Here is a 20,578-nt window from a genome sequence, read left to right as displayed (position 1 = left end):
GGTTTTTTTTTTTGGTTTTTCGAGACAGGGTATCTCTGTGTAGCCCTGGCTGTCCTGGAAGTCACTCTGTAGACCAGGCTGGCCTCGAACTCAGAAATCCACCTGCCTCTGCCTCCCAAGTGCTGGGATTAAAGGCATGTGCCGCCACCACCACCCGGCGAAAAAATACATTGTTAATGTAGATTATTGTACAAATTATTTTCCCTTCCACTTTGCTTACATCTTAACCATGTGGTCATGATATTTGGCAGTCATTATATACAAACAATGATTGAAAGGCTCTTGACCAGCTGATCTTCTTTTAGCCATTTCTGTGACTATAGAAGGGTTTTCTCTATGAAGTCACTGTTTCTTCTGAATCCCAAAATATGTAACAGTCACACAGTTAAGTCACACATCAGAATCAAATAATCTCCCCAATGCTTACGAGTTTACAACATCAGTCACTGCACACTAAACATGTTTTGTGGTACTTTACTAAATAGCACTAGCCAGAGCTGGGGAGGTAGCAGGAGATGGGGTGTTTGCTGAGGGTGACAAAACCCTAACTTTCATCCCCAGGACTTCATAAAGTGGACATGGTGGGATATGCCTATGACCCCATCACTCAGGAAGTGGAGGGTAGGATCAGAACTGTAAGGTCATCCTCAACACCAAGTCTAACGCCATCCTGGGGTACATGAGACCCTGTTTCAGAGAAAAACAAACTATAACACACACTAGTAGATGATATGTGGCAACTGTATCATCTCAGATTCTCATTGGTAATTAGAATGATCAGAAAAGACACCTGTTAAGTCCAGATAGTAACTACTCTCAGGCTAGCACCTGACTAACAAGAAAACATGCCATCTGGGTTAGAGAGGCGGGCGACTCAGTGGTACTGTGCTCTTCTAGGAAAAGTACTAAGAGGCACTCAAGAGTCCAACATTTGACATACCGCCATTGGCTTCCTATAATATGGCCTGTACTCTTTTATTTATTTTGATTTTATGCCTGCATGTGAGCTGCTATATGGGTACTGGGAATTAAACCCAGGTCCTCTGGAAGACCAACCAGTGGTTACACTGAGCCATCTCTCTAGCCCCCAAAACTAGGTATCCTGAATCCTCGGCAATAGGATTGTTTACCTTTATACCCAGAAGGTTTTTAAAACACCAAAATCTCTGATGTGTGTGGCCCGGCAGACCTGGAGAGGTTCTTGCTGTATAATCCTTATGAGACTGTCTAAAACAAAGCAGCACGTCAGCAGGGACTACGGCGGCTCCCTGTGTGCTGTGTCCATGGCAGGATCGAGTGTGCTTTCCTTACTGAGGAGCAGAAAACTGCTGGAAAAATAGTAAAGGCAGAACCACAGTCAGAAAGCAAAATATATATGGAGCTTTTTAAAGTAATAACAGTCAAGGCTCAAGGCAGTCAGGTGGCACACACCTTTGACCCCAGCACTCAGAAGCTGTCTTGGTCTACAGAGCACCAGGACAGTAAGAGTTGATAACACAGAGAAACTCTGACTCAAAGAAGAAGAAGAAAAACAAAAACAAAAACAAACAAAAAAAACAAAAGTCAAGGCTCAGCAAATGAAAAAAAAAGAAGTGTGTTGAGTGTATAGAAGACAAGAGTTTGATTCACAGCACCCACACTGTACAGTGCAAAACTGTCTTCAACTGCCTCAGACTCCCAGTTCTGAGTAGGACAGAGGGAGGATTCTTTGGACCTGGACTGACAGCCTGGCTAAAAAATGGCAAGGTCTAGGTTCTGAGAGACCCTGCTTAATAGGAAGATGGTAAAGAACACTAATAGTCCTCCTCTGGCCTCTGTGCACTTGCTAATGGGCACACACACACACACACACACACACAAGTACACACGAGGGGGGGTGGCATATGCTGTGAGGGTCTCTAAGTAAGGATGCCTGGGTTTGATCTCAGATTCCTTGTTAGCAGAGTAACTTTGAGCAAGTTATTTAATTTCTTGGAAATTAGTTTCCTTATGTGAAAAATGACAGAAATAATAGTATTGAATCAGCCTCATAGGATTATTGGGAGAATGAAGTGAAATAATATACTAAGATGATAGTGCCTCAGAGATCAACCATATTCTTAGTTCAACATTAATTCAACTTGCCTATTCTACTTTTGTTATCTGAGCCACATGTAAAGATGGTCTCTACTGGGCTTTGGGAAGTTAAAAGGAATATGCATCAGACTCCTCTACCCAGAGATCCCTGAAGTGTTGGGTGGCCAGTATGGAAAATTGGTCAACACCATTAAAATACAATTGACCTTTCCCAAAGGCTTCAGACCCTCTACTGCCTGTTTTAGGATACTGGAACTGCCTTGCTAAGGGGAGAAGTCTTGTTTGGATGGTGGGGACTCATCTCTAGTTTTTACATTTCTTTTCATTGACAACACTATTGTTAAGATGTTAAACTTTAGTAAACATTTTCTATTTCACCTTCAACAGATCCTCATATGAATAAAATACTTCTGTGTTACAATATAGTGTCCCTGGAAAATAGGTAAGACTGTAAAGTATCTTGATATCATAAAGACTTTGGGTGATTTGTTGTTGCTGCTGTTTTGTTTTTTGTTTTTGTTTTCTGGGTATCAAACACAGAGCCTGTACATGCTAAACAAGCTATCTACCTTGAGCTATATTCCAAAGCACAGATATTTTTGTTGGGGTACTATTGACAAACGGTTTTATCTATATATGATCAAGGTTTTGCATAATGTCCTGCCTCCCTTCAGCAGAGAAAAAAAAATCTCTTATCTGCTTCCTTTCTTCAGGGTTAAAACATAAGAGATAACAAATGATCTCTTTTGAAAGTTCAATAATTTGGCAATAAAAAATTCCTAAAACTATTTAAAATAACATCTTTACTTTATATTTAATAATCCACTTCTTTCTCTCCATACTCCTCAGGCACTGAACTCGGGTTTCCAGCACTTTGGATCACACCCATCCAGCCCTTCTTTTCAGTTTTTATTTTGACAAGACCTCACTAGGTCACCCACACTGGCCTTGAATGAATTCTATAAACCAAACTGTCCTCAAATGGAGGATTCTTCTGCCTCAGCCTTCTCAGTACCTGCATTAACACCACCAAGTTTACCTGGCAATTCACTTCCACTCATTCATCTATTACAAACAGAAACCTCAGAAATAAGCACAAAGAATTATCATTTAAACAGCAAAGATGGTATCACACATAATCTCGAAATGAGACCAGTTCAAGGCCATCCTGGGCTACAAAGACAAACTGGATTATGTAAGATTACACATTAAAAAATTAAGTCATAATTTCATATCCTGATATTTAGATAAGAGAATCCAGGAAAGAACTAATTTAAAATGGGAAGGTAAGGGTGGTACCAAGTGCCTGCAGCTCCATCGATGACACTCAAGCAGGATCACTTGAGTCTAAGAACTTGAGAGTATTTTAGACAACACATGGAGATCCTGTCTCAGTTAACAAGCAATAGGAAAAGGATGCAGGGACAAGACTGAACGCACCTATAACAAACAAAATGATTGTGTTTGATACAATTTGTCTTTCTATCCTTTACGCATCTGTCTCTCAGGTAAGTAAAGGAAGGCTGAGCCCAGGAAGAGAGCTCAGTGCTAAGTGGCTGCTGGGTAAGCTTACGGACTAGGCATGCTGATTCATGGAAGCATCCCAGTGTAGGGGTGAACAGATTCCCAGGGACACTACCCAACCCCACCCTGGAGCCCCTCGAGCCACTCATCCTCACCTACCAAGGTAAGTGAGCCCCATGCTCCAGAGGATCTTTTGTTTTGGTTTGTTTTGGTTTGGTTTGGTTTTTCGAGACAAGGTTTCTCTGTGTAGCCCTGGCTGTCCTGGAACTCACTCTGTAGACCAGGCTGGCCTCGAACTCAGAAATCCACCTGCCTCTTCCTCCCCAGTGCTGGGATTAAAGGCGTGCACCACCACTGCCCAACATTGGATATTTTGTTTATTTACATTTCAGATGTCATCTCCTTTCCCCATTTCCCCTCCCTAGAAACCCCCTATCCCATCCCCTCTCCTCCTTTTTGCTTTTATACCATTTTAATTACATGCAAGTATTAAGGTCAGTTCTAGGTTGAGAACTAGCAAGACAATAGATGCAAATAGTCAAGGAACAAGAAAGACAATAAACACAAATAGTCAAAGAACAAGCAAGACAATAAACCCAATGTGAACACTCCCGTGATCACCATTTCTAAGGGCTTATCAGGATGACCAAAATATGAACCAACTTCCCTGTCCTAGCCCAAAGTCATTTTCACGTCTGAAGCCTTTCTTGTTCTAGCCTAATATTTAGATCCTACCTCAAATTACTTCTTTGTTCTAGCCTAATAATTTAGATTCCTGCCTGAAATTATTTCTTTGTTCTAGCCTAAGATTTAGATTCCTGCCTGAAATTACTTCTTTGTTTTAGCCTAATATCAGATTCCTGCCTGCAGCCCTCTTCTTTGTCCTTGGCCAATGTCATATTCCTGCTAAACAGCCTATTTCCTTGTACTTGGCCCATGTCAGATTCTTGCCAAGCAGCCCCAAAAGCTCTCTGCCTCTCCCCCATTTTAATTTCATAAATAAGGCTGAGCCCATCTTAGGTCCGGCATCAGTGGGAGAGAAGGGCCTCAGTCCCTTGAAGGTTGGATGCCCTAGTGAGGAATTCAAGGGCGGGGAGGTGGGAGTGGGTGGATGGGTGGAGGCATGCCCTCATAGAAATAGGAGGAGGGAGGATGGGATGAGGGGTTTCTGGGGGTGGGAATGAGGAAAGGGTATAACATCTGAAATGTAGATATAGTAGATATCCAATAATAAAAAAAGAATGTAGATAAAGTATCCAATAATAAAAAAAAAAGAAAAACAAACAAAAACAGATAATGAAACTGGCTATTGCAGTTGAGCGTTTGAGTTTTGGCAACAATTTAGTATTACCCATATTACTGGGATTCATTATAACTGTCAAGGACAAGGAACTGTAGAAGGGGCCCATGGAACTTTAAAACAGTATCTTCATAAAATAAAAAAGGGGAAGGTATATCCCTGTACACCACAAATTTATTTAAATCATGTTCTTTTTATTTTAAATTTCTTTAAAAATATTTGGATGCCAAGGAAATTTCTGCTGGGTGTCTATGGCACTCTACAACTAGGCATACTTATGCATAGGTAAAACAAAGGATCCACTTACTGGGATATGGCATGATCGCGATCAGGTATGTAATATGGGGAAGAGGCCATGTTTGTGTTTTTTCTGCAGGATGCTGAAGGAGCATGGTGGCTGCCAGAGTGATGGGTGAGACATGCTGATGCCAGGACAAAGAATGATGCTGACCTGTGAGCTTGCTGAGTGCCCTGACAATGGTGACTGGGACGCTGTATTGGACATGTGTTCCCGACCCACCTTTGCTCCAGAGAATCTTAATTAGAAAAGCTTAATGGCCCCTGGGGAATGGTATCTGAAGCTGACCCCAGGCACACACACAAAATTAAAAAAAATTACTAAATCATATTAATTTACTCAGTATCATTTCTACTCATTATGTTTGAAGCAACTAATGAAGGAGATCCTCTTAGTTTCCTGAAAAGTTCACATCAAACAATGATGTGAACCCAAGCATTCTGTATATTACCCACAAACATGGCTGATCCCATTCATATATGTAGCCTGAACACCCAACTAAAATAGCATTTACCGTAGTAGAGCACAGAGGACAACCCCAGGAAGTCTTCCTTCCTGTTCATTAATGGTACCCTTCATATTAAGAGGTAGAAGTCATGCCCATCTCAGCAGCCCTGATTTTAGATAACCTTGACTGGACTAGACCATAATGACATTATAAATTTTCTCTTGAATTTCAAATCTAGCACAAGAGGACTACACAGCTTCTACCTCTTATTTCCTGGAATACTCACTGGAGCACAAGCCACCATATTTAAATGTTCATACAGTAAGATGCAGGCTTTGAACCTTATATGAACTAAGGCTAGCCCCAAGCCCGGGATACTCCCATCTCTGCCTCCTACATGTTAGGAATACAGTTATGTATCAGTATATTCAGCAATGTTCGCCTTTTTAAGCTATTTTGCTTACTAGCTATTTAAGGGAAAAAAAAGTGTCTTAGCCAGGAGGTGGTGGTGCACACCTTTAATCCCAGCACTTGGGAGGCAGAGGCAGAAGGATCTCTGAGTTTGAGGCCAGCCTGGTCTACAGAGTGAGTTCTAGAACATCCAGGACTAGAGAGAAACCTGTCTTGAAAACAAGGGGAAAAAAAGGAGCAAAAAACAAACAAATAAACAAACAAAAACACATCTTAGGGCTGGAGAGATGGCTCAACAGTTAAGAGAACTGGCTGCTCTTTCAGAGTACCTGAGTTTAATTCCCAGCACCCATATGGTGGCTCACGACCATCTGTAACTGTAGCCTCATGGGATCAGATGACCTCTTCTAGTACACAGATAGATGCACATGCACACAAAGCATACAGATACATAAAATACTTTTAAAAAGAAATCTTAAAATTACTTTTCCTTGCCGGGCAGTGGTGGTGTATGTCTTTAGTCCCAGCACTTGGGAGGCAGAGGCAGGTGGATTTCTGAGTTCGAGGCCAGCCTGGTCTACAGGGTAAGTTCCAGGACAGCCAGGGCTGTACAGAGAAACCCTGTCTCGAAAATAAATAAATAAAAAAAATTTACTTTTCCTGCTTGATCTTGGGACTGGCTGGAAAAGAATACATTTATCCTATCTATTTCTTAAACACACTGTCTCTTCCTTAGCGTATCGTTTTATTTCCCCACAGGTATTCGTGTGGCCTGGCTCCTCTCCATCAACTTCACTTTGCTGCTAAGGCTGTCTTCCAGGCCCTATCTTTCCTGAGAGATGAAGCATGCCGACTGCTTCATGCAAACTACTGCTCTCTTCTCAGTGATCTGCTTTCAGAAGTTAAAGATTCAGCTTCCACTACTTTTCACAGAGGGCAAGACCATGTGTCTTGAAATTTGTGGTAGCATTAAGAACAATTCATTGAAACTCACGCCTTTAATCCCAGCACTTGGGAGACAGAGGCAGGTGGATTTCTGAGTTCGAGGCCAGCCCGGTCTACGGAGTGAGTTCCAGGACAGCCAGGACTACACAGAAAAACCCTGTCTGGAAAAAAACAAAACAAAACAAAACAAAAAAAAGAAAGAAAAGAAAAAAATTAGCAAGCTTGTTATTATCAACTGAAAGGAAACACCAAAAAAAAAAAAAAAATTCAGTTTGACTAAAGGACAACCTTCCACTATGTACTATGCATTAATTACTTGATGCAAGCTCAAATAAAATACCTTCTCTATCTTAAATTTGACTCTAAACAGAAAGACACGGTATAGTGGGGTAAATGGTACCGAGGGGACAATGTGACTTACTCAGATTCATAATAAGGGTGTGACTGAGCTGAAAGAGAATCATAACTCTCCAGCTCTGCCTCTCTTATTGAGGTGTCCTTCTTAGCCACTCTCTTCCAGTAATGGCCTTTTCTCAAAAAGCAGCCACAACTGCAGGCAAGGTCAAAAGAGAAAGCAGCCAAATTTAAAGGAAAACTTAGCTTCTCCCTGTAACTGACTCAACACTCAATAATGTGTGGTGCCCTCAAAACTGCAAACCAGCACTTAGCCATCTCCAAGTCAGCCCCTGTCAACACCTAACTCACTGGCACAGAGCAGAGCTGAGGGAGCTCAGAACGTTCCTAGGCTGAGGCTCACAGGGAGCAGAAGAGGGTGATCTCACAATGTCTCTTTATGATCTCCACGTCTCATTATTCCATAGATCTGATTCAATGTCAGGTTCCTCTTCAGAGGAAACCCTCTAAACTGAGCACTTTTTTGACTTACAACTCCAAACTGGCTGAGGGGATAAAAGCAACTTTGACTTATTTCCATCCCCTCCCCCAAGATTTCAAGGTCTCTTTGCTGATTTGTTTGTTTGTAAACAGGGTCTCAAGTAGCCCAGGAGGACTTAACTCCAGATCCATCTGCCCTGGCTCCCAAGTGCCAGGATTACAGACATTCATCACCACACCTAGCTTGTCTGTTTTGTTTTTTGTTTTTGTTTGTTTCTTTTGAAACAGGGTCTAATTCCTTATGTAGCTCAAGCTGGCTTTCACACTGACAATATTCTTCCCTCCTTGTCCCCATGCTTGTCATCTTTATCTTCCTCTTCTTCTTTTCCTTTTTTATGTTTGAGATAGGTTCTTACTATGTGCCTTTGGCTGTCCTAGAACTCACTATGTAAACCAGGCTGGTCTCAAACTGAGATCTACCTACCTGCCCAGGTGTAGGCCACCTTGCCCACCCTACCTCAGCTTCTTTAGTACTGCCCAGGTGTAGGCCACCTTGCCCACCCTACCTCAGCTTCTTTAGTACTGGATAATAAGGTATTAGCCACAATTCCAGACCTGGGGTCTCTTAATATTTTAGAAGGTCAACACAGGAGAGAAATTCAAGAAACATCTTCAGGTTCAATAGAATTTTGTGAATGGCCGGGCAGTGGTTTCGCATGCCTTTAATCCTAGCACTTGGGAGGAAGAGGCAGGCGGATTTCTGAGTTCAAGAGTTCGAGGCTAGTCCGGTCTACAGAGTGAGTTCCAGGACAGCCAGTGCTACACAGAGAAACCCTGTCTCAAAAAACCAAAAAAAAAAAAAAATTTGTGAATGAAAAACTTGTGTTTCTGAAAGTACTAATACAAAGTAATTTCTTTGTTGTTTGGTTTTTAGAGACAGGTGTTCTCTATGTACTCTGCTGTCCCTAGAGCTCATACTGTACACCTGAACTCAGAAATCACTCTTGCCTCTGCCTCACAAGTGCTGGGATGAAAGGGGCACACCACACAGCCTGGCTAAAATTTTATCTTTTTAATATATTTTACTTATTTCATTCATCCATTCGTTCATTCATTTATTTTATGTGTATGGATGTTTTATCTGCATGTATGTCTGTGCACTGCTCACGTGCCTGGTGTTCAAGGTAGTCCACAAGAGGCTGGAGGGAGGATCCCCTGGGACTGGGTTACAAACCACTGTGAGCAGCCATGTGGGTGCTAGGAATCAAGACTTCATCCTCTAGGAGAGCAGCAATGATCTTAACTGCTGAGTAATCTCTCCAGTCCCCAAAATAAAAACTTAAGTTTGAGCGGCTTCTATAAATATGAATTGGGCGATTTAAAACCTAATTTTAACTAAGTTGGTGTCTATGTTTATCAAATTTGTTATGGCATTTTAGGCAAAGACACAAAAAACTATTCAATAAGGGAATGCTATTTGGAATGATGGGTTACAATTACTTCTTGGGGGAAAAAAAACAAGACTTGATTAAACTTGATTAAAGGTAATACAATATCCCTACGACCACTTGTTAAGCTTAAAAAAAAAAAATCTATGCATCCCATCATTCTTTAGATGTAACTAGAGGCTGGTTTACACCTAGGATATACAAGAAAGCATCAGATAAAGGCATCAAATATCAGACTGGTCACAGTTGCCAAACACAAGCACAGCAAAGGAAAACCACCAATACAAAGTTAAAGAAACAGGGCCTAAGGGGTTTACACAGACCCTAAAAATGCAATGCTCACTCTGTACTAAAACTCATGGGCAACCACCAATCCTGACTTACCTCACTTTCTCTATTCCCTACATCCTTCCTCTAGAATTTCTTCACATCTCTGAACATTTCTCCAAGGCCTTTCCTTTCCTCTCAGGGAAAGTGATACAGCACCTGGTTTCCTCCACATTTTACTACCTCACCACTGAAGGCCCAAGTTTTGTTTTGCTTTCTCCTATTGGATATTAATCCTGTCCCCACTCACCTGTAACTACATTTCTTTCATCACTTCGACCTTACCACAAATAATTTTGCCCCTCTCCTTCAAAACAGAGCACGTATCTCCTTTCTGATATTTGTAATTCTAGATCACAATCAACACTGTCTTTCTCTCCCAGGAACTGTCACCATAGCCCTAGGTCTGAGTCCTTATCTTCTTAAATGAGGCCTCTTCCAGAGTTTGCCAACATTAGTTTGGCCAACTGGGATTCCACCCTTAGCCCTTAGGCAAAGGCTAGCCAAAACTACTTTCCTCCCCAGCCTAGGCTTTCCCTCCTTCGCCGTTAAACCCACCAATTTCGAGCCCTGCCGAGTTTCCCCCTACCCGCAGTGTCTGTCTTGCCATTATCCTATCTCCACTATTCCCCACTCCTGAATGCACCTCCTCTCCCAGGCCTTACCCGTAACCCTGACACCGGGAAGGCCTCTGCCAGCGTCCATAGGCGTCTCTCCACCCGGGTTCCTCCGCTCTTGAGTAACTGCCCCCACGCCCCTTTCCCTCTGGGGCCCCGCGTGCCGCCAGGAGCCCCCACCTCGAATGAGCTCCCGCTGTCACTTGGCCTCTCTTCCACAAGATGGCGGAGCTGCTGCCCCCACCCCAGGGTCCCCTCTGCACCCTCCTGCCCCCTCCCCCAAGCTCCCGTCCAGTCCCTCCCTCCGCCCTCGCCACCGGCCTTGGCCCCGAGTCCCACTGCCCCCTCCTGCGGTGAGCGGGTGACCCAGGCCTAAGCTCAGCGACGTGCCAACGCTGCCATCTCCACTAGTCCCCTGCCCGCACCGTCTCCTCACCATAAACTTGAGCGCTTTCTCCTGCAGCACCGCCTCTGCCGGGTCCATAATCGCCCGGGCTACTGGGTCTGCTCTCCGCCGGGGCCGCCCCTTTCGTGCCAGGCCGCAGCCAACGCAGCGCCCGGATCCCGCCTCCTCTTCCTTCCCCCGCCCTCTCTTTACCTCCTGGCACTGGCAGGGGGCCCGAGGAAGACCGCGGCTCTGCGCGTGCGCGCTCCGCTGCCTCACGGGACTTGTAGTTCTGGAGGCTGGAGCGGCAAAAGGCGAGGCCTCGCGGCGAACAGCAACTCCCACGGATCACTGCGTAGAGTCGCGGCTATGTGCAAGCCAAATGTAAAGGACTCGAGAGCCCGGAGGGGAAGTAGGCTAATGGGAATTGTAGTTTTCAGCCTTTAAGAAGGCAAAGCCAGAATGTCACCGTGGTTACCAAACGACGCCAGTAGCTGCTCTCCTGGCATTTGATAGCAAGATGGCGACTGGTGCTTCCTCTGTATTCCAAATACTGGAAAAACAGAGAACCCAAGATCCTTGGGCCTCCCTAATTGTGATTTTAGAGAACCAGACCCTACTAAAGTTCATACATCGGGCATCTGCGGAAAGACTGAGACCTAGAGACTCTGAACCAAGTGTGCATGTAACAGCAGCCTCAACATCAATGCAAGATTCCGAAGTCCTCCTAAGCTATTATTGCCTCTCGTTTCTGAAGAGCCTTTTCTCTCCCAGAGCCAGCTAGGAGCAGATAGAACTTGTTCCAGGAAACCTTGAGTTTAGCACTCAGAAAGTATGGACTACCATTGCTAACCCTGAGATCTAAGCCCTGTGTTGCATAAAGAAATACAATGACCATCAATGAAGCCTATAAGTAGTGTCTTTGGCCATAAAAGCCCGAAATGGACAGGGTGTGGTGGCATATGTCTTTAGTCCCAACACTCGGGAGGCAAAGACAGAGGCAGGTAGATCTAGTGAGTTTGAGGCTAGCCTGGTCTACAGAGTGAGTTCCAGGACAGCAAAGGCTATCCTGAGAAACCCTGTCTTGAAAAATACAAAAGAGAGAGAGAAGATGAAGCTGAGGAGATGCCTCAGTAGATAAGAGTGTTTCCCGTGAAAGGACAAGGACCTGAGTTCAAGTCTCTAGAACCAACATAAAAAGCTGGGTATATGGGCTCAGTGGTTAAGAGCACTTGCTACTCTTGCAGTGAACCTGGGTTCGATTTCCAGCACCCACCTGATGACCTGCAGCCACTACTGTGCCTCGCCTAAAGTAGATCTTTAATTATGAGATCATCATAGGCAGGAAAACAGGCCTTAGAGAATAGCACTTAGGAATAACACAACAACCAATTTTGGCTAGGTTTCTGTTCTTTCTTTTTCTGGTTGATTGGTTGATTGGTTGGTTGGTTGGTTCTGGGTTTGGTTTTTGTTTTGTGTTTTACTTTTTAAAATTTATTTTGTGTATATGTAGGTGCGCATGGCTTGTGGAGTTCAGGGGATAGCTGGTGAGTTTGAGGTCCACAAGGAAGTCCATAGGAAGTTTCAGGACAGCCAGAGCTACAAGGTGAAAGTGTAAGGCCCCCGGAGTGGGGAGACACCACTCAAGCCACAGGAGATTACGACTACCCAGAATCACGCTGCAAACCACAAAAGGCTATATTTCCAGATTTTGGGGTATCAGCCGGCTGAGGCTGAGACTCACAAGAAGAGTGTCGATCTCGAGGCTCAGGAGCAAGGGGTATTTAAAGGAGAAAACCACAAACTAGGGGGGTACAATCCAGGAGGTAAGGGGGAATCATAAGAACATCGACAGTATCATAAAAACAGTGGAAGGTCCCCAGTCCATTCGATCATGTGGGAAACACACCCTGTGTACTTATTTTTTTAAGAATTTAATCTTGTTTAATCATCTATCATGTGGCCAGCCAGTCCTTGGAACAGCCCAGATGACTGGTATTTTCTTTATGGTCAACCAGTTCCTAGAACCCAGAGCCCAAAGCCTATGAACCAGATGACCTGCATTCTTGGCTCTGCCCTTTTGTAGTCAGCTAAGTTCCTGGAGCACGGATGGCCTGGCTTCAGCCTCTATATGCCAGGAGGCTCAAAAAGGTTTATTCTTAAAAAAGAAAAGAAAAGAAAAAAAGCCGGGCTGTGGTGGTGCACGCCTTTAATCCCAGCACTTGGGAGGCAGAGGCAGGCAGATTTCTGAGTTCAAGGCCGGCCTGGTCTACAGAGTGAGTTCCAGGACAGCCAGGGCTACACAGAGAAACCCTGTCTTGAAAAAAAAAAAGGTTTATTCTTTTCAAAAGCAAGTCTCAAACAAAGAAACAAACAAGTTATTACTCTTCTTCCACAGTGTAAGTCCCAGGGATCAAACTTAGATCATTAGATTTGGTAGCAAATGCCTTTACCTACTGAGCCATCTCACTAGACCAATTTAGTTTTGACAGAAGGCAAATATACTTACTCTACAGGTTAAAGGAAGACCAATTAGCCTGCAGTGGTGCTGCAGAAGCCAACACCAACCTGATCTGCATAGTTGAATTCCAGATTAGCCTATACTACGAATGGGAGCCTTTCTTTTTAAAAGTAGTAACATCAATCACAGCTGCTGCCACTGTCACTTTATGCCCATAACTAGAAATTTTACATTAGTAATTTATAAGAAACCAGGCATTGTGACATATGACTTTAATCCCAGCACTCGGGAGGCAGAGGCAGGCAGATCTCTGAGTTCAAGGCCAGCCTGGTCTACAGAGCAAGTTCCAAGACAATCATGGTTCCACAGAGAAACCCTATCTTAAAAAACAAAGCAAAACAACAAAGAAGGACTGGCAGGGGGTCTGCAGCCTTCTCTGTCCACTCATGTAGAAAGTGAGAGTTGGTAAAGCAAATTGGGTAACTCTCTCTATAGCCCAGGAACTTGTTCTGTAGACCAAGTTGGTCTCAAAATCAGAGATTCCCCATCCTGAGTGCTGGAATGTAAAGTATGCACCACTAACACCTGCTAACCAAGAGGTTTGTTTTAAAGGCTCCACTTGCTAAAACACTCATGTACATATGAATTCAAAGGAAACTGTCAGGGACTGGCCACAAAAAGAAAAAAAAATAAAGCTAATCTTTGTTAAAATTGGCTACTTACAGGTTGGTTTGGAGGTGCATACTTTTAATCCTAGAACCCAGGATCAGGAACTTGGGACCAGCCTGAACTATGTGGCATTTTCTCAAAAGCAAACAAAACCAAAAACCACCTTTCATGTTAAATCGATAAATCCAAGTTAAGGACATTTTGATGAACCAACCTACCTCCATTTTAGGCTTAAAACACAAATTAGGCTAAAGACAAATTAGGTCTATTCCTGTTTATATGTTTTTGCAGGATTGGGCTATGCCTCACCTGTAATTTTAACTACAAATGGTTCTGTACTGCCTGTTCCAGAAAATGGCAACCATGTCTTTGTTTGAAATTGTTATGACCATCTTGCAACCCTACCTTTGTTTCAAGGCTATTATATCCAGGCATCTTTAATCTCAACACTCAAGAGGCAGAGGCAGGTAGATCTTTTGTGAGTTCTAGGCCAGCCTGGTCTACAAATTGAGTTCCATGACAGCTGGTCTAGTAACAGCTCTTGTTAGGACCACCTTGTTATATTCTGTATCTGTAATCCTGCCTATTTGCCTGCCAAATCCCCCATTTGGAAACTCCCTAACCCTGAGCTATAAAAACCTTATCTTTCCTACATGCTGACCTTTTGAACCTATCCTGGGAGTGGGGGCAGCCTGAGTACATTAATTAAAAAAAAAAAAAAACCTTGCTTTAATTATATTAACGGTGATTTTCCTCGCATCTTGTAAAATTACACTTTCTCTCTCTTTCTTTCTTTCTCTCTCTCTCTCTTTCTTTCTTTCTGTTCCTGGCTGTCCTGGAACTTGCTTTCTAGACCAGGCTGCCTCAAAAAGGCATGCACCACACCGCTCTAGCTTTTCTTCTTCGAGGCAGTCTTGTAATTTATCTCCATCCTGACTGAACTTGAAATCTTCCTGCTTTAGCCTCATAAAAGCTGTAATCACAGGTATTAAAACACAAAGCCCAGACTAGAGACTTGCTTTGATATAACCTTTGTAGCCAACCAGTTTAAGCAAACTTTTTGGATCAGAGGAAAGAGACCTGAGGAGACTAATTCTTAGTATGTGTCAGTCCCTAAATTCACTCCCTCCAACAGGAGAAAAGAACTAGAGAGCTATTTCTAGCTCATCCTTTTATTGGTTAATTGGTTGTAATTAGCTAAACTTCTCTGATCCTCTTTTTTTGGGGGGGGTTGTTTTTGGGTTTTTGTTGTTGTTGCTTTATTTTGTTTTCCAAGACAGTTTCTCTGTGTAGCCCTGGCTGTTCAAGAACTCACTCTTTAGACCAGGCTAGCCTCAAACACCTGCCTCTGCCTCCCAAGTGCTGCTGGGATTAAGGCATGCATTACCATCTTCCAGCTCCGATGCTCTTTAAAAACATTTACATATATATATATATTTGTACACACACACACACATATATATATATGTCATACAGTGAAACCTCCAAACTACTCCATAAGTAGAAAGAAAGGCTTATTGGGAATCAGACTGCCAAGCCTGGGGGCAGGGGTGTGGAGTGGGTGGAGAGCAGAAAACCAAGAGGATTTTAGATGTTATTCATCAGGGTGGGAGTCCTTGTGCTGAAACAAGCTATTCAAATTGAACAGGAGCTAAATGCTCTCATTCCAAGAAAGTTAAGAGAGGGTTCCGGGCATACAGAAATATCAAATATGAGTCTTTTCTACCAAATACTATAAAATATTTGTTTAGGATAAAGAATTCAAATATTTTTACCCTTACTCTCGGTAAAACTTTTATGCAAATGTTTTAATCTCTTCCCCAATCAGTAAACCCTTTTTTTTTTTTTTACACAAAAGTCCACTTGTATTCCAGGAATTTGATAGCCTGGGGCCCTGACCCCTTTCTCCTTAGAACAACCCTTTCCCTTTCCTAGATTTTCTCTTCAGATTAAATTCAGACTGTGAGATTGGCCCCCAACCAATGGGGAAAAGACTGAGTCACCATGTGATTTAGAATACCAAATGCATTTCCTGTCTCTGTGCACTTCCTGTCTCCATCATCCCAACATCCCCTTCATCTAGAGTAGAGACAGTCTCTTCCTTTTTGACCCCAAACTTATTTTTATCATTGCCAAGATGACCCTGGCTACCTCCTGAGTATTAGGATAACAAACATTGGACTACCATTCCTGGTATTGGCCTCTGACATCTGGAGATTCTAAAATGTATGCACTTGTGAGCTGAGTATAAATCAGCTTTGGGGCACTTGCTTGGAATGTCTGAGGGCCTGGGCTTGCTCTTCAGCACTGTCATACATTCAGACATACATGTAATGCACACATACATGTAACCAAAAAAACAAAGTAAATATTGAAAAATTAAGCACTCTCCGGGAGTGGTGGCACATGTCTTTAACCTCAGCACTCAGGAGGCAAAGGCAGGTGGATCCCTGAGTTCAAGGCCAGCCTAGTCTACAGAGTGAGCTCTCGTACAGCCAGAACTATACAGAAAAGCATTGTCTCTAAAGACAGACAAACAAACAAACAAAAACAAAAGAAAGCACTCTGGAGTCAGATTTCTGAGTTTGAGGACAGCCGGGTCTACCTACATAGTAAGCTTCAGGACGGCCAGAACTAAAGAGTGAGACCCTGTCTCAAATAAATAAATAAGCAAACAACAGCAAAAGAGGTGTAGAACACTTAGAGGTAAATGCTTGACTTCCTCTTGCAGATGCTTGTAGACCTCTGGCTTCCACATGAATGTGTACAAAGGAGTGGAAACACACGTGTGCACAGGCAGATACTATACTACACAGAGAAAAAGGCATGGTGACACACACCTATAATCTCAGCACATGGAAGACAGGGAGAAATGGTGCAAATCCTAGACCACTCAGGGCTTCTTACCAAGACCTCTCAAACACAAATCAATAAAAGTTTAAAAACAAATTACGAGGATGGAGATAGCTTAGCCATTTAGGGGCACTGGCTTTGCTTCCAGAGGACCTGCATTTGGTTCCCAGCACCTACATGGCTATTTGCAATCATCTGTAATCCAGACATGTGTTCAGGTAAACACTCATATGCTTATACAATAAAAATAAATTTAATCTAAAACAAGTACTGCACATGGTGACGCATACCTCTAACCTCAGCACTCAACACTAGGAAGGCAAGGGGCCAGCCTGGTCTATGTAGTAAGTTCCAGAATAGCTAGGGCTACATAGTGAGACACTGTCTTGAAAGAAAGAAATACTTAGACTCCACTTTGTCAGAAATTGGGCTTCTACCATGAGAACCCTAGATCCTGCTGGACATACTGTCGTCCTCTAACTTTCTACAGAAGACTCCAGTGCTCCTTGATTTTAGTATTTTGATGTCACCAGTTCATCAAATGTCTCTTCGACTCTCTCTATTCCACACCAATTACTTCTCTTGCATGAGTCCCACATCCACCCCAACCTTGTTCCTAAGTTACAGGTGCTCATTTGCCATTTGCTTGATTCTCTCTCTCTCTCTCTCTCTCTCTCTCTCTCTCTCTCTGTGTGTGTGTGTGTGTGTGTGTCTGTCTGTATGTATGTATGTATGTATGTATGATTTATGGGATTTTTTTCCAATTTTAAAAATTACTTTTAAAGCACAGCAGTGGTGGCACATGCCTTTTATGCCAGCATGCAGGAGGCAGAGCCAAGCAGATCTCTTTGAGTTTGAGACCAACCTGGTCTAAGGAACAAGTTTCAGGACAGTCAGTGTTACACAGAGAAACTCTGTCTTAAATTTTTTTAAAAAGAAAGAAAGAAAGAAAGAAAGAAAGAAAGAAAGAAAGAAAGAAAGAAAGAGGAAAAACTTTAATTATTTTGTGGGGTGGGCACACCTGGCATGGTGTAGAGGTCACAGGACAGCTTGCAGGAGGTAATTCTCTTTCTACTATATAGGGCCAGGAATAGAACTCAGATCATTAAGCTTCCTGGTAAACCCCGTGTGTGTGAATGTGTGTGTGTGTGCATTTTTTTAATGTGTCTGTGTATATGCCTGCAGACACCAGAAGATGTTGGATGCCCTGGAGCTGGAGTTATAAGCAGCTGTGAACTGTCTGTCATGAATGCTAGAAAATGAATTCCACAAGAACAGCAAACACTCTTCACTGTGAAGCCATCTTTCCAGCTCTGCCTGCTAAGTTGTTTTTTTTTTTTTTAAGTGTAGTTGAAATTGAACCTTGAAGCTGGCACAGCAGTGAACTCCTACAATCCCAGCTCTCAGAAGGTAGGGACAGGATCATCAGGAATTCACGGCCAACCAGGGTGAGTCTGAGGCTCTATTATTAAGCAAAACAAACAAAAAAAGAATCTTGAACATGAATATGGTCTCGAAAAACCAAACCCCCCCCCAAAAAATGAAGAGAACGTGAATATGGATAAAGGGGAAAAGATGTCATCCAGCACTGCAAATGACCAACAAAGCCGGAGGATAGGGATGGGGAAGATTGGGAGCAGAGACACCTCATCAGGGAACGTGCAAGGTGAGGCTAGAGAAATGGGAGGAAATAGGATGAACATCTTAAAAGCCAAATAAAGAGATTTAAACAAAGGTAAGGAAGGTAAGGGAGCCCCAGAGTGGTCAAACAAGGAGAGAATGTGCTACAGGCATGGACCAAGAGACAGACCTCAGCCTGGGTATGGGGCACACACCTTTAATCTCAGCACTCTGGAGGCAGAACCAGGCAGATCTCTGTGAGTTTGAGACCATCCTGGTCTACATAGCAAGCTTAAAGATAGCCAGGACTAGTGAAAAGACCCTATCTCAAAAACAACAGAAAGAAAAAAAAGAAGACCAAAACAACAACAGAAAGAGACAGATTTGTCATTGCTAATCGTGTAGATGTTTTACTATGACAACCTATCAAAAACCTAGCAGTTTTATTATTGAGACAGGATCTCACTCTGTAGTCCAAACTAACCTGGAATTTGCTACAAAATCCAGGCAGGCTTCAACCCAAAGCAATCCTCTGTGTCCAGCTTCCCAAGTGTTAAGATTACAGGCACAAGCCATCATCCTCGATAGTAACTCAGCCTTAGATAAGTATTATTGATTGGGATAGTGAGTGCAAGCGGTACAGGGCACAAGGCACAGGAGGCAGTGTGTAATGTAGGCTGTATTCATGCAATCACCAGGGAGCCTGCAGAACAGACAGTCTCTGGAACTTGGGGGAATGAGAAAAGGAGAGGAGAGGCCAGAGAAGGCATGTCTAAGGGGGAAGGAGTGGATCATGCTGCAGAGAAAGAGACTACAGACTGAGTGTACCATAACCGCAGCCACACATTCCGGCTTCCTTCAGGGGAGTAGTGATGAGACCTGGTAGATAGTAGCGCACTGGCAACTCCAGTGATGTTATGTCCTTTAAGACAACCAAAGATTCTAGACTAAAGTTCTGCAAAATGGTAATCAGGATCAAAAACAGCTCACTGCGAGCCAAGCTCTCTCCCACATACATCCTTTTCCTATATAGAAAGGACTGGCATCACTTTCTTAAAATTGTCACTTGTTCAGAGAAAGTGACCAAGGTCAAACATCACTGGCTTGGAAGATTTTGTCTTTACCCAGTACAGAAGTCAATGGTGATATTATGGTTGTGCTTTTTTGCAATGAGGTCATTTCTGAATTTAATGTCACAGGTCACTTCATGGGCAAAGTGGTGATGTGGGCAGTGTATCTCTGGACTTTTTTTCCTGACACAAGATCTCATAGCTCCCGTTGATCCAACTTGCTATGTACCCAACCATGGTGTCTGCCTGCCAAGTGTTGAGATTACAGACACTTGCCACTAAACCCTTTTCCTGTGATGCTGGGAGAAGAACCCGGGGCTTCAGTGCATGCTCAGCAAGCACCCCACCAGCTGAACTATGTCCCTAGCTACATCTATTGTTTTGTTCTGTTGTTTATCTGTGTGCATTTAGGTGCTTGTGTGTGCGTGTAAAGTTTGCATATATGTGTGTGGAGATAAGAGGTTAATATCCAGTGTGGATCCACAGGCATTGTCTGGCTTGATTTGTAACACACTTGCTCTCATTGACTTGGAGCTAATCAAATAGGCTAGGCTGGGTAGCCAGTAGGCCCTAGGGATCGCTTGGTCCCCACTTGCCGAGCCCTGGGACTACTGGCTTGCACTCCATGCCTGGCTTTCCATTTGGGTGCTGGGGATCAAGTCCAGGTTTTCGTGTTTGCATAGCAAGCACCTAAGCTGTCTCTCCAAACCCCCTTCCTCCTTTCTCTATGAGTGTAGGTATGATGTATATGCACCCATGTATGAGTGTCCAGAGGGCAACATCAGGTGGAGTCTTCCTCCATCAGCTCTCCACTTATTTACTGAGGTGGGGGTCTCTTGATGAATCTGGGGCTCAGTGATTAATGTCTAGCTATTCAGCTTAACCTGGGAATTCCCTGTTTCCAGTTATCAAACATTAGAATTACATTACCGGCAGCATTACCACAAAGATCAGTGTTTTTATTTTATTTTTCTTATTTTTTAATGAAGCTTCAATGGATTCGAACTCACATCCTCATACTTGAATAGAAAGTGCTTTATCCACTGAGGCATCTCTCCATTTCTTTGTTATTGCTGAGGCAGGGTATTTCTATGCAGCCCAAGCTGGCCTGCTGTCTCATCCTCCCAAGTGCTAAGATTGTAGGCATGAACCATTATGTCCAGCACCTGAATGTTACTCATGATGGTTCACATATCCTTCACGCAGGCGCTCTGGTGACTGCCGAGCACACAGACTCTCTTTTTGCATGTGTGCTATGACACCTGAAGCTTTCCGTTTCTTTTTTTTTTTTT

General features: G+C 43.3%; 1 protein-coding gene across 3 annotated transcripts in view; it reads right to left on the bottom strand.

The window, feature by feature from the left end:
* Positions 1–10,761, bottom strand: part of Btrc (beta-transducin repeat containing E3 ubiquitin protein ligase) — a 176,632-nt gene extending 165,871 nt beyond the window's left edge. The window contains exon 1 of one of the 3 annotated variants that reach the window (XM_028776096.1): positions 10,665–10,761. In XM_028776096.1, coding sequence (XP_028631929.1) covers positions 10,665–10,712 — 48 coding nt within the window. In that variant the 5' untranslated portion in view covers positions 10,713–10,761. The remainder of the gene's footprint in view (positions 1–10,664) is intronic. The other 2 variants (XM_028776094.1, XM_028776103.1) reach the window with 2 other exon arrangements.
* Positions 10,762–20,578: the final 9,817 nt, after the last annotated feature.

This window comes from Grammomys surdaster, unplaced genomic scaffold, assembly GCF_004785775.1.
Source record: "Grammomys surdaster isolate TR1022 unplaced genomic scaffold, NIH_TR_1.0 66, whole genome shotgun sequence".
NCBI lineage: Eukaryota > Metazoa > Chordata > Mammalia > Rodentia > Muridae > Grammomys > Grammomys surdaster.
The sequence above is the reverse complement of the archived record's forward strand: the minus strand, read 5'-3'. Positions and strand labels throughout refer to the sequence as shown.